Source organism: Panthera uncia, chromosome C2 (assembly GCF_023721935.1).
Source record: "Panthera uncia isolate 11264 chromosome C2, Puncia_PCG_1.0, whole genome shotgun sequence".
Taxonomy (NCBI): domain Eukaryota; kingdom Metazoa; phylum Chordata; class Mammalia; order Carnivora; family Felidae; genus Panthera; species Panthera uncia.
In genome coordinates this window covers 82111002-82131091 of record NC_064810.1, presented here as the reverse complement: position 1 = coordinate 82131091, position 20090 = coordinate 82111002, and the positions used below count along the sequence as shown (strand labels likewise).

At 42.9% G+C, this 20090-nt stretch overlaps 1 protein-coding gene across 3 annotated transcripts in view; it reads right to left on the bottom strand.

Annotated features, from left to right (window-relative positions):
- Positions 1-19313, bottom strand: part of LAMP3 (lysosomal associated membrane protein 3) — a 42648-nt gene extending 23335 nt beyond the window's left edge. The window contains exons 1-4 of one of the 3 annotated variants that reach the window (XM_049628508.1): positions 19083-19313; positions 10846-11576; positions 9623-9751; positions 168-225 (exon numbers count right to left, since the gene is read on the bottom strand). In XM_049628508.1, coding sequence (XP_049484465.1) covers positions 168-225; positions 9623-9751; positions 10846-11576; positions 19083-19131 — 967 coding nt within the window. In that variant the 5' untranslated portion in view covers positions 19132-19313. The remainder of the gene's footprint in view (positions 1-167; positions 226-9622; positions 9752-10845; positions 11577-19082) is intronic. The other 2 variants (XM_049628510.1, XM_049628509.1) reach the window with 2 other exon arrangements.
- Positions 19314-20090: the final 777 nt, after the last annotated feature.

The following is a 20090-nucleotide window of genomic DNA, read 5'->3' as shown; positions in this document are numbered from 1 at the left end:
AGATGAGCAAACTGAAGCAAACAAAGATGTAGTAAGTTCACCTGGTTACTGCTTTAGTCTATTTCTCCAAAGCAGCATCAAAGATTAGTAAACTCAATGGACTGAAAAATGAGTGAACCAGAAGCACAGCACCAGAGCTGGTGGAATAGCCTTCTCTGACTACTTACCTGGATTTGAGACTGTCAAATAGGCTCTCACTTCACTGATATAATAGGAGTTTTCATCCTGTAAAACAGCAGTGTGTCAACCTTTGGGCAATCTGTTTTTATGTTTACGATCCTGGTTTACAAACTTTAACTATTAAATCCTGGATATGGGGATTTGGGGGTATGTTGGTATGGAGCCATAATTGTGTTTGAAAACTTCAAAAAAACTTCAAAAAAACTATTCAAAATATAAATAATAAGTAATGGCTTACCCTTGCCCCCAAATGTCTGTACTTCATACTTGCTGCTATAGCCTAAAATTCAAATTCCACCAGCCCAGAGTCCCTTCAGTTGGACCAAGTTTCTTCTTGTTAAAATACATACACATCTGGAAGATGGAGAGGTTGGAGGGGTATGCAGTAAGCTTTTACTAGTAATTAATATCTTAGGGTAGAGATTCAAACTGAGACCACTCATCTTAAAGACTACCATGGGTAGACTTCATGGGGCTCATAAACTCTTTGGGTGTGCAAAATTTTACGTGCATTTTCCTGGGGAGAGTATCAATTGCTTTAAATAGATTAAAGGGTTCATGTCTCCAAAATGGCTAGATAGGGCCACCATGAGTGATTCTGGAAAAAAAATGATCTCCTCTGAGATCACTGGGTGTTCTCTAGAAGAAGACCCCAAGTGACCATGTTCAGAAACATAAGGCAATGTTCCACATTTATTTAGGAATTGTTCAAAAACAAAATGAACCATTACAAAATAGCCCTATAATCTCCTGAGAGACTAAAGGTATGACATTAAAGGGAATTGAACTGAGATATGAAAGGGTAAGTTTAAAAAGGAGGTTTTGAGTTTTCTTATTTTTTATTTTTTTTATTTTTTGGAGGGGGAATTTAAAATAGGTGATTTACAGTTATTATTTGTAAACATTCATTAGAAAACTGTCCATGAGTAAGAGTGAGCAACCAAAATCAGAATCCAAAATGGAGTTACCTTTAGAAGTTCCAAGTCTAGTCATTAAAGAAATTAGTAATAATAATCTTGACTATATTACAGTCCATTTGTGTATTATTTGTAGATGAAATGATGATTCCCTATACAATATAAGGCTTCCAGAAATACAAACTGTTTTAGTAAGGTAAGCTAGCTGCTATTGACACATTCAACTCTAGATCCTATAATTCATCGAACAACACCTACCACATACTGGCTTCTTACCTTATGCCAGGCACTGGAGCAGACACTTCTATGCCATGCCTTATTTAATCCTCACAACAACTATGAGAAGAAATAAAGGCTCACTGACATGCTCAAGGTCACAGCCCTAATGGGTGGCAGGGGAAGATATGACCCCAAGCTTCTTGTCTCCAAGTCTAGTGTTTAATTCCTCTTATATCCACTCCACACCAGGAATTGTTCTAGGTCATAGAAGGAGAAGAAGAAGAAGAAGAAGAAGAAGAAGAAGAAGAAGGAGGAGGAGGAGAAGAAGAAGAAGAAGAAGAAGAAGAAGAAGAAGAAGAAGAAGAAGAAGGAGGAGGAGGAGGAAGAGGAGGAGGAGAAGACCTGGTTCCTTCCTTCTACATACTCAGTCTTAGGTCTCAAAGGCAAGGTAAACAATGTGCTTGAACCGTCCATTTGTTTTAGAGAAAAACATCTGTGACCCGGGCCCTTCTTGGGTCACTTTCACAAACCACTACTCAGGTTATTCTTTATTTGGGGTCCTTTTTAGCATATAAGAGACCTGTAATTGAGGGCTCAAAGTCACTGTTACAAGATCCCTACCCTATCCTAAGATCAGAAAGGATCCTTTGAAGAGATTTAAGCAGAACATTGACATGAGCATAACTTTGTTTTTTGAAATTGCTTAGGTGGCAGTGTGAGATTGCTTTAAGGAACAGTAAGAGAACAGTGATGAGGCCAGCTCTGAGGTCCACAGGAGACCTCCTGGAATCTTCCCCTTCCTGTGGCATCTGCTTGATCTATTCTCACATTAGGAAAAGCTCTGTATTTCTATAAAAGCTTCACAGTTTACTAAGTGCATGCTTTCATCTACATTGCCTCCTTTGAGCCTCACAACACCCCCCTGAGAGAGAATAAATATTATCAACCCATTTGGCAGCTGAGAACAAAGAGGCTCAGAGGAGTTAGGCATCTACCTCTAATTCACATTCTTTGTAGGCAAGACAAAACAAAATCTGGTCTACAGGATCCTGCCCTACATTTTCCTCTGTGGGATATGTGGGTTTAGACAAAAAAAATTCGTTGTGCAAGAATTTTCTTTCACATTCCCTGAAATGCAGGTGTCCATATTTAGCCATCTATTGGAAGTAGGACCAGCTACACAGTTTGTGGGGCCTAGTAAAAAATGGAAATGTAGGATCTCTTGTTCAAAAATCATTTAAGAATTTTAGGAGGTGACAGCAAATCTTAAGCCAAGCAGGGGCCCGGCTGACTGCACAGGTCACATGCTCATGAAGCCAGCCCTGACAGGAGGAGCCATTCCTGCTCCCCAGCTCTATAGGGCTAATGCCAAAAGTGAGATCTTCCAGAGCAGATGGCAGAGTGCTCACATTCACTGTTAAGTTCACCTTAATGATGTAACAGGACAGTCTGGAGCTGGTATCCAGGTTTCCTTCCATTTTGACTGAGTCAAAATTAGCCAAATGTTTCCTAGGCCTGAGCTGATGTCTATTGTTATGATAAAGGAAAAGCATTTGTTAGGTGAATTCATGTAAACAAAAGGGCAGAAGGATGTTTAGTATCCTTGAGATTCCTAGTTTTATAAAATTTATCCTACTGATACCAAATGAGTCTTATCTAGACAATTGTGCCCACTTTTTCTGTACAGTTGTGGTGTCACAGGATGTTCTTAAAGAAAATAAAATTGTCTTTTTTTAAAAGTAATCTCTACATCCAATACGTGGCTTGAACTCACAACCTCAAGATCAAGAGTTAATATACTCCACCAACTGAGCCAGCCATGTGCCCCCAAATTGTCTTTTATTTAAACTAGAGCAAAGCACTTATTTTTAGATTCAGAAGTTCAGAATTTAGCATAATTTGAACGGTAGTGGGGCTGAAGTTTATTAAAAAATTTTTTTAATGTTTATTTATTTTTGAGAGGAAGACAGAGCACGAGTTGGGGAGGGGCAAAGAGAGAGGGAGACACAGAATCTGAAGCAGGCTCCAGGCTCTGAGCTGTCAGCACAGAGATTGACGTGGGGCTCAAATCCATGAACCGTGAGATTATGACCTGAGCTGAAGTCCGGTGCTTACCCAACCAACTGAGCCAGCAGGTCCCCCTGAAGTTTATTTTATATAAAGGGTTGGCAAGTTTTTTGTTGTTTTTTTTTTCTTTTTTATGTAAAAAGCCAGTCAGTAAATATTTTAGACTTCACGGTTCTGTGTAGCTGACACTCAATTCCACTACCGTAGCCCAGAAGCAGCCACAGACAACACATAAACAAGCGAGTGTGGCCACGTTCGAATGAACTTCATTTATAGACACTGAAATTTGAATTTCATATGATTTTTATGTGCTATGCAATATTCTCCTCCCCCTGCCCAAGCCATTGAAAAATGTAACAGCCATTCTTAGGCTGGAGACTATAAATTTTTTTGGTGGCAGCCTGAATTTGGTCTGGGGGCCACAGCTTGTCAACTCCTGGTGCCCACCATCAATGAAAAACAAGGTTGCAGAACAAATCAGTTGGTAATGAAACATTATAAAGAGAGTGGTTAACCTCCTATTTAGGAGAACAAAGCTTTGCTAATAATTTTTAAATACTAATTTAAAAATATTTTTTGTTCCCATGTAGCTACTTGAATTGTCAAATCTTTGTGAACATTCCAAAAAATTTTTTTTTATTTATCCAGAAGGATGAGGAAAATTATAGCAAGATTTACCTCTTAGTTTGATGTGAAGATTAAATGAAAGAATCCATGTAAAAAATGTACCACAGAGTCTTCACACGAATTTTAACCAGTGTAGGAGCGCCTAGGTGGCTCAGTTGGTTAAGTGTCCGACTCCTGATTTCAGCTCAGGTCATGATCTCATGATTCATGAGATCAAGCCCCATGTCAAGCTCTGCATTGGCAGTGCGGAGCCTGCTTTGGGATTCTCTCTCTCCCTCTCTGTCCCTCCCCCACCCTCACCCACAAATAAATAAACAATAAAAAATGTAACCAGTGTTATTCACAATGGTAATAATAAATTCAATTGCCCCTTCTTAGTAAACCTCTTTCATAGCGCTCCAATGAGCATTTTTTGTCTATTTCCTAGATCTCAGATCTACCACAGATAGAGAACAAGCAAGTGAGGTGAGCTTCGACAGTACTACTGATTAAAGAAACAGCTGAAGCCTCAGCTCTGGGGAATGGGAGTCAGGTGGGTACAGAGGAGGGGCTGGAGGGCTTGGGAACTTCAAGCAGATGGCAGACTTAACCCAAAGTCCAGGGGAAATTACAAGTTATACATCATATACATCATGCACTTCATAGTATCTGCTTTCTCCTTTGATGGCCACAAAGTGATTCTCTGCCAGATGGTTTTTTTTTTTTTTTTTTTTTTTTGCATTTGGGGTTCAGGTTGGAGAGTGACAAATATCAACCATGCTGGATTCTTGAAAACAAAGTGAAAATCTTTTGTGTATCCATCAGCATTGACAAAAGGGGGCTAAGGACTCCTAACAGCTAAATGTGGTACTTCAGTACTTACAGTGTGTCCATTTGAATGGATCACTTACAAAAGTCCCATTTCACCCTTCAACAAATGGGATGCTGACACAGTGGCTCCTCATTGCCAGTATCTAAGAGCTCTGCAATATCTCATTAGAGAGGTCCTGATTCCTCAAGGGACCTAAACATCCTCCTTAGCAAAGGACCAGGTCCAGAGCAAGCTAGCCAATCAACTTGCTCAGGAAGGCAGTATATCAATGACCTTGAGGCTCTGGGTCCTCTCCTTAACTTCAGCAAAATGCACTGTAGGAGTTTCATAGTCACAGATATTCAGGATGTGGATTTTGTCTTCAACATTGATCAGACCTTTTTTGCTCAGCATTGTTGTGACTACATCAAGAAACCTTTGCTCTGTATACAGCAAAAGGAAGCGAAAGAGGCTGTTTCTTTGGAGCTGCTGATCTACTTTTTGGCAGCTTGGCCCAGAGTCTTTGTGAAATTTAGATTCACCCCTTTATTGATTTATTTCCTCATCAAACATTTGCTAAAGACATACTATATATAAAGTCAGGGCTGAGCACTGTGAATAATCACAGACATGCCTTCAAGACAGTAAAATGTGCAACAAGTGCATTAATGGAGGTCAGGGAACAACCAATGAAGGGTCAGGAAACCAAAAGAAGAAAGTCTCCCAGTTTTGTCTGGGATGGAGGTGGGGGCTGGGGGGGTGAGGAGATTTCATAGGGTGAAGATATCTGAGCCATCTTAAAGCATGAATGCAAAAGGGCCTGAGGGATGGTAGGGGCATTCCAGGCAGAGGGAAAAGCATAAGGGAAAATAGGGCATGAAATAGTACAGCATTCTTGGGAAGTTCTAAATAGTGCATTCTGAGGGTATTAGCATTTGAACCCTGATAACAGTTCTCAGGAGTTTGTAAGTTAATAGGGCTCCCAATGCCCCTGCAAGGCTCTGGGTATACACCAGGGTGGCGGACAGCATTCACTTTCCAGACCTTGGCTGGCAAAACACTCCCTGACTCAGTACCCCTGCCCCAGGCCACTGATTTCTCCCATGTCCCACTTCCAAGTCAGGGCTGGAAGCCTTGAGCTGCCCTGCCCACCAGGTGGATGAGAAGGGGACAGTGTCGAGCACGGAAAAATAAACTCTACACAAAGTTACTGAAAGATGTTCTAAGACAAACTTATCCTAACAGGAAGGAAGTTGTGGGGAGTGGGGGAAGGGAGGTATATTTACCTTGCACCTGAAGGGTCTGAACAACTTTCAGCTTTGTCGCCTTAATCAAATGAGACACTGACATGGAAAGGTTTTCAGTTCTTTAAACAATGAAATGCGAAAGGAAACCCACCTCTCCTACCCCACTATGGGCCAGATGCCACCCTCAGCACTGTCACATATATTAACCTCGTTCAACTTCACAGCAGCCCAACAAAATAGGACTCGTTGGCCCCATCTTACATAGGAGGAAACAGGCTCAGAAAGAGAGGTAGAGACTTGTTCATGGTCATGTAGAAATGACATGGATAATTTAAGTCCCAATTGAACAACATCAAGGGACAGTTCAGGATACAGAATTTTCTTTACATTTCTGTCATTGGCAGTGTTTCAATTTAAAAACTTATGAATTATCTTACATGTTTTGAAACCTGCAACTATAGCCTGTATTTCTTTTATTTTCTCCTATAATGTCTGGTTCTGTGTTCAGGACAAAGTAGGTGCTCAGTAAACTCAGGCTGTTAATTCAGCCTTGCTCACCAGCATCCATTTGCCATTCTACAACTTGGTTCTCATTTATAACTTTTATTATGTTACAATGAACATAAACTATTTTCCAAGGCTCTCTTTTTCTCTAGAGCAGTGGTTCTCGACCAGGCGTGATTTTTCCTCCAGGGGACATTTGGCAATGTCTAGAGTTATTTGGGGTTGTCACAAATGGGGCTGGGTGTTGCTACTGGCATTCAGTAGGTAGAGGCCAGGGAGACTGTTCAGTATCCCACCAAGGCACAAGACAGCCCCCACCACAGACTTATCTGGCCCCAAATGTTAATACTGCCGCTGTTGAGAAGCACTGGTCTAGAAGGTAGCAATGTTTGAAAAGTGGCCAACAGAATTGTTGAGGCCATTTCTCTCGTGGAAGAATCTAGATGGCCTTCCTGCCTAAATGCATTTCACACAGTCCACATGTTAGGGCAGAGCATCCGCAGGCCAAATTTGGCTTACAACTGTGTTCCGTTTGGCCAGCATTGTTCAAGTTTTCAAAAAGTGTGCTGCCAACATTTAAAAATAAAAGAGTCTGGATTTCTGCCTTGTCTTGAACAATCAGAAGATCTGATGACACTGGTTTCTCATTACCTCCTGAGGGAAATGGTATGTAAGCTATTCAACAACTGGTATAGCAAGGCAGAAGCCACTTAGAATGTAGACCCGACCATCCAGAATGAATGTCCACCATAAAAGACAGTGACAGTCCCCAGGGAGAGGTGCCAGCCCAGCCACTGGCACCACCAGGCAGAGCTGAGGAGTGGCGGCCCCTCTGGGGAAGATGGCACTCTCTACCTCTCCCTTTTGTCACCTCACTCCCGAGGCTTGCCTCTGTCATCTCATTACTCCGACATTTTCCTTATGCAGACTTCATGGGAAAGTGAAGTCTTTGTCAAATGCGAGAAAATAAAAAAATAAAGACTGCCTGTTTCATGGAAAAAAATTCTTCCTAGCCTATTCTCTCATTAAGTTCTATGTTTAGCACCTGTGATCCTTGAATTTGTGGCTACGAGTGGCTTAAACAAGTTCTGTTCTAAAATGCAGAAATTCTCCTGAAGGACTAAGGCTGGTGGGACTTTACTTTCTATAAGCCTCTTTGCTCCTCTTATTATAGAGCTAAGGTCAGCTGCTTAAGAAATTGGTGCTGGGGAATGAAATGAATAAAATGAATTTGGTTGGAGGGACTCTGGCAAAGCAGCTATTGCCAACTTGGGGCCTTGGATAGGGGTTTTCCTTGCTCCTTCCAGAGATGGGTGGAGGGAGAAACGCACTGCTGGTCCTTCCAGCTCTATCTCTATATTCATTTCCTGTCCACACCTCTGGAGGCATAGAGATTTCCAGAAAGGCAGAGGCTCAACACTCGGGTGGAGTTTGATCAGAGTCCAGTCCCAAAGCATTAGAAAGGCAGGCATAGAGGACATCAGGAGACAGAAAAAAGGAGCAAAAAGAGACATTACAAGGTGCCAAAGAAACCCCTGCTTGATGGCCTGTCTAAGGCAGTGGCCACTGAGTGCTACAAACACTGGAGTTTTCTAATGCTTTCCCTCAGACAATCAGTCACACATGCAGTAGTCTGGGCGGAATCAAGCCTTGAGCTAAAGCATAAGTGCTTGTGCTTGTATCCTCTGCCCTTTTGCTGAAATGACTTTAAAAGAATTCCTGACCCCTCTGAAGGTTTAACCTCAGTTGTCCCAGAGTAGAGCACGGATTCTTCCCTGAATGTTCTTCTGGTGTGAGAGAGTATGTTTTTACCATTTGGTATTGAAAGGAACCCCTTGGCTTCTCAAGTGCATCTCTTCCTATGGAGAAAAGTATGTACATGGAGGATAATGGAGGATAAAGCTTTTGACGCCAACTTAACATCATCAACAACAACAGCCCTTTATTGAACTTTGTTATGTACCAAGCACTGTGCTAGACAATTTACACATTACCATTTCTGATTCTCCCAAGGATCCCACTAAGGAGGTGTAATTATTTCCATTTTATAGATGAGAAAACATGCCCCAACTAGTCCAAGATCATGTGGCTGAGAGCCAATCTTGACTTGTTTCAGGTCAAAGCCTACACTCATTCCTCCGCAAGATCTCCTACCCAATACCCCTCTAATTTCAGGGGTCACATTTGATAGCTAAGAAGGAGGCCCACACCAAGTCTCAGCAGCAAGGGTTTTCTTAGCACCTCCTCCCAGGCTCTTGCTTGGCCTGTTTGAATGACACTTTGAGAGAAGCAGGGGCAAGTCTCTCCTTTGAGAGTGCGATGACCATCATTGTATCCCCAAGACATTTGCCTACTTCAGTCATTGTAATCATAGCTTCTGGCTATTGAACATCTGCTTTCCAAGTATTGGACAATGCTCTTTACAGAGGTGATCTTTAATTCCTTTCCCCCACTTTTCAAATGTGAAAATAAAGTTTAGACAAGTTAAGTTGCCTGCTTAATGTCACAAGGTGAGCGAGTGACAGAGTCAAATTTGTACCCAAGACTCTCTGACCTCACATCCATAGTATTTCTACTCCACTCTGTTGTCTACCCTTTTCATAATATGGTCTGGGAAACCCAGTGCCAGGTTAGTACCTAAATCTTGCCTGCTGCAGTTGGAAAGAACCCACTGTGACATTTGATCGTGGTTTTAGAATAATTCTGTTTCTGTGTGCCCACTGGGAATTTCTATGAGTCTGTTGATCTGTACAGCTTCCTCCTTTGGGTAGTTTGTAAAGGGCACCTGTGGCTGGATTCCCCAAAGCCAAGCCTCCCCTAAGAGGCATTGAAGCCCTTCTTGGACTGCACAGAGGAGGCTGAAGGGGGAAGGAGGCAAACATAAGATGTTGACACTTCCCTCTTCTCCATCTCCATACCCCTCACTCTTATCAGGGAATATCTCAAAAGGCTCTGAGATCTACTTCCTTTGGAGCTGAAAGTGAAGTGTGCGGTTGCACCACTGGGCCCCAGGGTGAAAGAAAGGGAAAGCAATGCTAGAGCCATTTGGTATGAAGGAGCTCAGCCCTCACCTTCGTAAATGTGAGATTCACAAATCCACCGTGGAAATTCAAGAGAAGGTTGGATTTTCGAGAGCCACAGTTCCCAGAGGACTCCGTTGCATTGGGGTCGATGTTGAAGTATCTCTGAGTTGAAAAAACCTAAACCAAATAAAATAGATCAGATCAATGAAATGAAGAAGAAAATTCTAGCTAGGGAACCAGGCGCAAAGGCTAGTAAGTGAATCTGAAACTCAAGTCTAGTTTATGTTCACTTGAAAGTTTCAAAGTCCCCAGAAAACTCCTATCATTTCCAAACTGCTTTATGTTCAAAAGAGTTTTTAAAGGAGTTCTCCTACAGAAAGCGTTCCTTGATAGATAATTTATAGCCAGTCTATTCCCAATATACCACATGGAATTTGATTGTTGTTAAATATGTTAAAAGGTACTACAAGAAAGTGTTTGCTGTCTAATATACTTCAGTTTCAAATGAAAACCTGAATGTGGAAGTTTTATAAAACCTGTGCAAAAAAGAAAGTATTGCTTTAATGGTGATTTCTTCAGTAAAGCAAATAATCTCAGCCCTATCCCCACTCCTTCTAATCTTTTTTATCTGGAATTTTGATACTAATGTCACAGTTGGCTAGAAACATGGAGACTAATCCAAATCTCTCACTTCACAGGAAAGTTGCCGAGGCTTGAAGTCATCAGGAGGTGTAAGGCCAGGTTGGGCTCAACACTGAACTTACCCCAACACTCTGCCCATGTTGGCTAAAACTGAGAGGTTTGCATAGTTACAATTTGGATGTGTGCCTTCTTCTATCCAGTCACTATTGGTTTCTGTTTTTATATGTATTCTAAAACAGATTCACTGTTTTTTAATATATGAGGTTTATTCATTTATTTTGAGAGAGAGAGAGAGAAAGAGAGAGGGTGAGGGGGGGAACAGAGAAAATCCCAAGCAGGCACCCTATTGCCAGCCCAAAGCCCGGCGCGGGGCTTGAATTCATGAACTGTGGGATCACGACCCAGGAGGAAATCAAGAGTCAGTCGCTCAACCGACTGAGCCACCCAGGCACCCCAAAAACCCAGGCACCCATTCACCTTTTAATGGAGCACCTTGGAGAAAGAGGAGTCTGCAGCTATTTGTTTCATTAAAATATGACACAAGATGCAGGGGGATGTTTATTCTTACCAAGACACACTGCATTCAAACTTTTTGAAGATAGTGTTACAGTCCTATGGCACCAACTTACCGACTCTGTGTCTTGAACCGTTAGCTCTATCCCCATCTCTGCTTTGATACAGAGCCTGCTTCCATTCAGAACTTGATAAATTCCGGTCTTGGCTGATGAAGGCTGAGGTGCCAGAGTGGGCCCAGGAGCCATGGTGGCAGGTGAGGCTGTTTGGGTGGTATTGTGTGCAGCTGTGGTGGCTCCTGAGGTGTGCATGGGTTGAGTAGACTTCTGACTGGTTGTGCTGTTATGTGGTGAGGTGGACAACATTGCTGGAAGGGTGTTCTGGTTACTGGGTTGGGTGGTTTTCCTAGTTGTGGGGCTGTTTCCTGTTGTATGGGCTGGTGGGGTGATGGTGGTTGGCAGTGAACTTGGCGCTGCCCTGGAGCCAATGGAGGCCTCAGTGCCTGGAGCAGCTGTGTGTGAGTTATTGGGTGTGGCCGGGGTTGTGACTAAGGTGTGGACTGTGGTGCTGGTAGATGGGGTACTGTTTATAGTTTCCAAGGAAGTTGTTCCTAGAGTTCTTATTGTTGTGTGTGTGATTGGGGGTTCAGAGCTGGAGGTTGTGGCAGCTCTCTGAGAGGTGACATGACGATCTGTTGATCTTACTGCTGAAGTTTTGGGAGGTACTTGGTTAGTTGGTTGTAGGAAAGGTTTTGCTATGGCCTGCACTGTTGTTGCGGTTGTAGGCTGATAGTCCGAAGTTTCTGGGAACACTTTAGCTCTTATTTGACTGCCATAATGCAAAATCACTGCAAATTAGGAAACAAAAGTGTTACCACACTCATAGCTCACATTAGTGAGTCCCTCCCCCACCCGCATTTTAATGTTTCTTCACTACAAATTAACACTTTTATTTATTTATTTACTTACTTTTCTCTTTGGGATAGTGACTCTGTTGCCTTCACATCCATATACTCAGAAATGTAACTGTTGGATCACATGGTAGTTCTACCTTGAATTCTTTTCTAAGTTTATTATTTATTTTTTTTATTTTTATTTTTATTTCTTTATATAATTTGTTGTCAAATTGGTTTCCATACAACACCCAGTGCTCATCCCAACAGATGCCCTCCTCCATGCCCATCACCCACTATTTATTTATTTTTTAAAAAATTTTAGGGGCGCCTGGGTGGCTCAGTCGGTTGAGCGTCCGACTTCAGCTCAGGTCATGATCTCGTGGTGTGTGAGTTCGAGCCCCACGTCGGGCTCTGTGCTGACAGCTCAGAGCCTGGAGCCTGCTTCGGATTCTGTGTCTCCCTCTCTCTCTGCCCCGCCCCTGCTCATGCCCTGTCTCTCTCTGTCTCAAAAATAAATAAAAACATTAAAAAAATTTTTTTTTAATTTTAATGTTTATTTTTTGAGAGAAAGAGAGAGAGAGAGACAGAGAGCATGAGCAGGGGGAGAGGCAGAGAGAGAAGGAGACACAAAATCTGAAGCAAGCTCCAGGCTCTGAGCTGTCAGCACAGAGCCTGACGCAGGGCTTGAACCCACGAACTGTAAGATCATGACCTGAGTTGAAGTTGGACGCTTAACCAACTGAGCCACCCAGGCGCCCCTATTTTTTAATTTTTGAGAGAGAGATACAGATTGAGCAGGGGAGGAACAGAGAGGGAGAATACCAAGCAGACTCCACACTGTCAGTGAAGAGCCCAATGAAGAGCTTGAACTCACGAACTGTGAGATCATGACGTGAGTTGAAACCAAGAGGCATCCCTGAAATCTTTTAAAGATAAATATGATTTTTTTTATTTTTTCCAAACATGCTTATTTACACACAATCATACAATCCCAGGTTTGAAAGGAGTTTTAACAATCATCTAGTCCAAACCTTAATCTGATGTGTGAATTGTACCTACGAATTTGCCATGTGTTCATCCAATGTAAGCATGATTCCCTCCAATGATAGGAGATTCATTTCCCTTCCATTTTTGCTTTTGTTGCCAATTTTTAAGTATATTTATTTTGGGGGATGGAAGGACAGAGAGAAAGGGTGGGGGGGGGAGAGAATCCCAAGCAGGCTCAGCAGGCTCCGTACTGCCAACGGGGAGCCCGATGCAGGGTTCGAACTCATGAACTGTAAGATCATGACCTGAGCTGAAACCAGGAGTTGGGTGCTTAACCCCAGCACCCCTTGTTGCCAGTTTTTGTAAATATAGATCAGTTTCTGTCTGGTTCCTATTGTTTGCTTAACCTTTTGAATGGCCCAGGCTTTCTCAACCAGGAAAGAAAATTAAGCCCTAATTGCTCTGATGTATTTGGTGGGCTATCCTTCATAGTTTGGCTTAAATGCTAGCTCTTCAGAGTCTTCCCTGTCATCCTTACATAAAATAGCTCCCCACCCCACAATTCCACATCACAGTGTTATATTCATTGCCTGCACTGGACTAATCACAACCTGTAATTATGTAAGGGGATAAGGGGATGGTATTAACATATTTAACAGTAAGCCTGGCCAGACAGTGTGTACCAGCACAATGATAGCCCTGATTATATGTTTATTTATTGGTTTATTTATTGACTGTGAATCTCTCCCACAAGATTAAAAGTAACTTCAACGTGGGAATTGTGTGCATTTTTTTTTTTTTTTTTTTTTTACCACCAGTGCCTATGCATGAGAAGTGTTCATATGAATTGGATGAACAGATGACTGGATGAGTAAATGAGGATAACAGCACTGAATACCATTGTGGACCTTCTAGGATTATTGTGAGGCTCAAACTAGTTGGTTTAAGTGAAGTCTTCCTAGACCATTAAGCATACCTGTAGTGTGTGTTACTGTCACAGGTTCTCTCCTGGGCCATCTCTCTCTCTTTTTTTAATTTATTTTTTATTATATATATAATTTTTTAAATTTAAATTTTAGTTAACATACAGTGCAATATTGGTTTCAGGAGTAGAATTCAGTTATTCATCACTTATGTACAGCACCCAGTACTTATCACAAGTGTCTCCTGGGCCATCTCTTGAGGGTAGAAGTCCTCTGGCTCTTTTTCAACCCAAATAGTTCTATCCTTGCCTCCTCTCAAACACACAGCAAATCAGAAAACTGAAAACAATGCAGATGATGTTCCTTGTGAGTTTATGATCAGGTCCACTGAGAGATGGCTTTGTCTCTTCAATGCTATGGTTTCATTGTATTTGCTCATTGTATTTACACTCACTGGAGCTGGAGCTCCCCAGTGCTGGCCAGTGACTTGGGAAAACATGGGAAAAGGAAAAAGGAGATCACTCTATGCTGGTGTTTCACATCTAATCAAAATTATCCATAAACTCCTTTACTATCTCACTCTTTCATTCACTACATTTCTAAGTGGTTACTTTTCCTATAATAATAACAATAAAATCTCCAAGTTACTGGACACTAACTATGTGGCAGGCCTCAGGTCAAGGGTCATCTTTCACCAATTCCTCAAAAAACCCTCTGATGGGTTCTATCTTTATCCATCTTTCAGATGAGGAAACTCAGGTTTAGAAAAATCCCATCGACTTGACCATAATCCCACAACTAGTAAATTGTGGAGGTGAGACACCTAGTAAGTTCTGGAAGCAAGACTTGAGTCCCTGTCTGACCCAAAGCCTGCCCTTGGATTTGGGATTAGTGGAGATGGTGTGTGTGTCACTGGGAAGAACGGTGAGCGAAGAGACAAAAACAGAGAAGAAGAGCAGTGTGTTTCTCCAGTGACCCCAATTCACCAAACCCTCATAATGGCGGTTGGTGGTGAGGTTTTCAAAGGCTCAGATGCTAAAATAGTGATTATTTTCCAGAAGAAAAATTCTAACTTCAAGCCTACTAGTAACACTTGTGAAATATTTCTGCACAGCTGGCTTGAAAAATGAGAAAGACAAAAATATCAGTTAAAATTGTCTTAAATGACCTTTTAGAAAGGCTTGTTAATGACATTATGTGAGACTATTATTAAAGGTATTTTTTTTTGTATCTAAAATGCTCATTTAGATAATTTGAAATGTATAATAATGTGAGAGTTGTGGATTTTATGCACTGCAGCTTTACTTTGTAAGCCTTTATTTTTTATGCCTACGTTGTAGAATTTGGAGCAAAACTTTCCATTTCAAGGTTGTTATGAAGGTTGACAATTGTGGAAGATTTACTTTCACAATTCATCTGGGCCAAACCTGAGTTGCTGGTTCCTCAGTCATGACCACAACAGAAACTCCATTAAGTTTATACTATTACTATGGAGAAAGAGAATTCACTCCCAGGTGTACTTTCCAGGAATATCTTGTAGTGATAAGCAAAGACTGATTCAGAGAATTCTGAGAGACTGGAAACCATTTGCTTTTTGTTCTCTTGGGGAGATATTAGATCCTTGATAAAATCTCACTGTGCACAGCTTATGCTTATGAGCTAAAGCAAATCTTCTCAACTGAGTAGCACACCCTATAAAAGGGGGAGCCTTTCTCATACTGTAATTAAAAGTCCTCTCTCAGTAGTGATGAGTGAACTCAAACAAGGGGGAAAAGCACATTGGTCATTCATGAATTCACAGCATCCCAAACAGGACCAGACAACTCATGATACCCATCAAGATGTGCTTTGTATGCAGGAAGTACTTGTGGGGTGGCTGGAGATGATGGCAGTCCATGGTGTCTTGATATGGTGTGTGGCTTTGTGGTGGGCAGAAGGCTGGGCCGGCAGGTGGCTGGACCAAAAATGTCAGAATGTGTTACAGATTGAACCAGAGTGTGTTCCTGGATAGAACTGGGAAATATTGTTCTAATAGTCTTCTCCTTCCCCTCTGTGGCTTCTCCCTTCCCCATTTCCCCATAGAACTGTGGGATATAAAAGATGGGCAGGAATTAGGTGGATAACTGACAGGCGTAGGTATGCTGTGCACTATGAAATATTCTAGAAAGTTCAAATGTTTATTAGGTACTTAATAGAAATAATATTCTGGAAAATACACTGTTTTGTAAAATCTATGCATATGACCACACATATATGACCAATCTTTGTCAAAACTGGGTCACAGTTCTTAAACAGGACCTTTGACCCTGTAAAGGTTTCGTTTATTTCACCAGTCTGTCTGAGACCCATCAAGAGGGCAGTGGGCAGAGGTGAGGGCAAGGCAAAGCTCAGAATCTGTGTCAACTCTTCCTCTACTCAGAAGAACACAGCTCTGGAGTTCACATGCCAATTTGTGAAGCCCATACCCCCAACCCCCACCATCTTCTCTCCAGGATTCAGGAGTCTCAGCCAACAGGTACCCAGGACTGAGACCCATTGCTTGGACTCTAGATGATGACCTGCCGGAAGAGGTGTGAGAAGGCTGGGACCCCCTACAACCACAGAAGGAGCTGAGAGATGACTTTTCAGCCCAGCCCTGGGGAAGTCAGGGACCATGCAAGGGCTTTTTCTCTAGGTACTTTCCAGATGGCTGGTCCTTCCCAGATAGCATTTGTTTGGTTTCCCTGCCACACCCAATTCAATGGATCTGAGGGGCTTCTTCTGAGCCAAGCTCCATGCCAGGCATGGGGTCTTTGTTCTCAGGGGCCCAAAGCCTTGTGAGACAGACACATAACTGGACCACACTCCTCGAGGTGACCAGAGTTATTATAGAAGGAGGTATTGAGTGCTATGGGATGCAGTGGGGAATCCAACACAAGGGAAATTCTTTAGGCAGTTAAGAAAATAAGTGGTATCCCAGGCAGGATGAAAAATATGTGCAAAGGCACAGGGTCTTCAGAGCCTGGTATGTCTGGATAACAGCAAGGGGGTAAGTATGGTAGGGACATAAGAAGGAGGGAAGTGAGGTAAGGGGCCAGGAGGGAACAGGCCTGGCAGGTCTTGGAGGCTACACTTTGTCTGCAGTTGGGAACACAGTTGGCAAGCAAATGGAGCCCTGTGGCCATATCCAGGGTCAGGGAATTGAATTTAGCCCCCAGATACTTTCTCTGGCACCTCCCCAGGCAGCAGAAGTAGCCCCAGCTGGGTGCTGCAGGAAGACTGTTTCTGGCACGATTTAAACTTCAGTTTTAGCAAAAAGATGTAAATCTTATCTCTGTTACTTTCCTGTGGGACTTGAGATTCAAAAAGGACCCTCATAAAGAAGGGGCTCCAGTCCTGTGGCATAGACTGCTGGCTAATTACTCCCAATCCAGCCTCCCCTTTTTCCTTAGTCACAGAACTGCAAATTCAAGCTGAGGATTTGATGCCTGAAATAGAGAACCCTGCCTCCAAGACTCTTTTCCTGCTTGGTGGGAATATGTGACTGGATTTGAGGCAAAGCAGTAGAAGTTGTAGGGTTATATGGGCCTTCCAGGAGGGCTGCTTGTAGGGCTGCTTGCTTAGTCACCTTCAATACCTCTCTATTGCCTTTGTGTTTTCCTTTTCAAACCAGCCTGCAACTTGTATGTGATGGTTGGAGCTGCAGCAAACACTTAGAACCATGAAAAGACCTTGCAGGTGAACATCACACATAGGAAGGTGGGCCTATAATAATGAGCCCCTCACCAGACCTGGTGTGAATTCTTCTGGACTTGTCTTCACATGAAGGAGAAACAAGCATTTATCTCATTTATTTTGCTATCTTTTGTCTCCTATGAGCAGCTGAATCTAAACACAACTGATACAAACTTAAATCCCTTCATTTTATGGGGGAAGAATTTGACACCAGGGAAGCAAAGTGACTGGATAAAAATTACAGAGCTAGTTTACCTGGAAGCTATGTCTCTCCTACCAAAATGTCCAATGGTTTTTGCTCACCTCCAGTTCAACAAGTACCTCTTGAACCTATGCATACAGGGCTGCGTGGTGCAGTGGTACAGAGCATGGACCCTGACAGCAGGCTTCCTGGATACAAATCTCAGGCTGCCACTTGTTAGCTGAGTGACTATGGATAATTCCCTAACCTGCCTCAGTACCCTCATCTGGAAAATGGGGCCCCTTCACACACTTCATTCACTAGGTTCACCCTAGAGAATTTGCAGCTCAGAGAGGAAAGGGCAGGGTAGACACTTCCTCTGAAACTGCCTATGAATTTATTGAGCTCTCATTATATTTCTGACCCTGCCAGTCATCTGACACTCTCTGAACAGGTGCTCACACACAGGTCATGGAGGGTTACTGCTAGACTGAGATCTTTTGCTTTTTTATTCGCTTAGAGTTTGCCTTTTGCCTCCAGAAGAATGTGACACTCTAATTCTGAAAACATGGCAGAAGTAAAGCAGCCTGGATTAGGACACTGGCCTGACTCTTCACCCAACTTTCCTGACAGTTCATGTTGTAGTCAAGTGCCTCTGCATCCCTCATGTGAGCATGTTATTAGCAGGGCCATATGGAGAGAATTGGTTCCTTCAAGTGTTCAACTCAGTGCTTCTAGAAGAAATTGTGGATTAGCCATCAAGTAGATAACAGCACACAAGAGGACCCAATGTCCAAGGGACAAAATGCTCTTCATAAAAGCAGAGTGTGGGCACATAAAATAATCATTAAGAGCTCAGTTACCCAGGGGGCCTGGGTGGCTCAGCCAGTTAAGCATCCAATTCTTGGTTTCGGCTCAGGTGATGATCTCACAGTTCTGTGAGATGGAGCCCAGAGTAGGGCTCTGCGCTGACAGCACTGAGCCTGCTTGGGATTCTCCCTCTCCTCTCTCTCTCCTTCCCCCACTTGATCTCTCTGTCTCTCTCAGAATAAATAAACTTAAAAAAAAAAAAGCTCAGTTTCCCAGATAGCTTCTCTGATCTGAATTATAGTAGTACTTAAAAAAAAATTTCTTGACTCCTTGGTTTATACCTCTCTGAAATGGCATAATTTGTAAGACCACATCTCATTCACCTTCACACTTTGCTGTTTATATAATATAAACACGGCACTTCCGTTCGTAATAAACAGGAAAAGCAAGGCATAATGTGCTTTTCCCAGGCAGTGTAGCAACAGCCCCATCTCTAAGCCCCTGCTCAATTCTCCATCTCTTAACTGTAAGTGATTTCTACAAACTTGCCCTGATAAGGTGCCCAGAACCCATTTGGGACCCAGGCATAGTGTCACTGTCTTCTGGAGTTGACACCTACTCTACTAGACTCACGGACAACAAGCCCAAGCTGTGAAAGCCCTTGAGGAAAAAAATGAAAGCGTGCTCTGTGTTGAGGAGGAGATATTCCCACACCAAATACCACAGTAGCTAAAGCCATGCAGCTATCTCAGTCTCTCCTGTCTTACCTTGGTCAGTGGCACTAGCATGCATTAGGACTTAATAGAACCAGAGGCAGCACAGAAAGCCATGGGGGTCACTCACCAGCCAGGGACACGAAGAACACTACCGCTGCAGAGAGCTGCCAGGGCATGACTGGGGAGCCAGAGAGAGGCCTCGCCGAGGGCTGGCCCTGCTGCTGCACTGCTGCCAGGCTCAGCACTTCTTGATCTTCTGAATAGTACAAGGTTAATTCCAGGGAAGGCTCCAGGAACAAAGAAGATACCTCTCTTTGCCCCTCATTCACTTGTGGCAGAGAAACCAACGTCACTTTCATTATGAGAAGCAGCTGAAACTCCCTCCCAAGTGGTACGCTGAGTGGGGAAGGAAACCAGAAGTGGCCCTTGTGTGAAAGCAGCCACTTTCATCTCTGCCTTTAGTGTTTGTGAGGGGCGGGGATCACACCCTTCCCCCTACTCCAGCCAAGGTGAAGGGCATCTGAGACCATTTCTCCACAGGACGTGGAGGACCTGTGGCAGTGCCAACTTCTTTTTCTCATGAGTTAGGCCTCCATTTTTCTCTAAGATCTTAAGTACATTTCTGTAAACCCAAAGACTCTTCCCAGCCAGGAGAAAGCCAACCCCTCATTCATGAAGGTGAGCAGGAGTCTTCAAACTCCGTGTCTAGAGCACTGTCTCTGTGTGTATTCACAAAAAGTCTGAGGTAACTCTGCTCTATGCCCATGGCCACATCACCTTGTAGGGAATATAAGGAGTACAAGCTTAGGAATCAGGGAGAGCTGGGTTTGAATCTGGCCACCAGTTGTATGACCTTGGGTAATGTCTCTGAGCCTCAGTTTCTTCTGCTGTACAATAGGCATGATATTGCCTACTCTCAGGTGCTTTATCTCAGACACAAAAAATATTCAATATCTTGGAAAGGCAACCTTCCCATGTCCTATCTCCTTTCTCTTCTAAATAGACAAAACAAAGATTTATCTCTTAGGGCTGTGAGTCCCAGTGAGGAATACACATTTAGGAAGTATATTAGGATACCCTCCTGAATACTAGGTTTAGGGCTTTCAGCTTAGTCTCAAATAATTTCCTGAAAAAC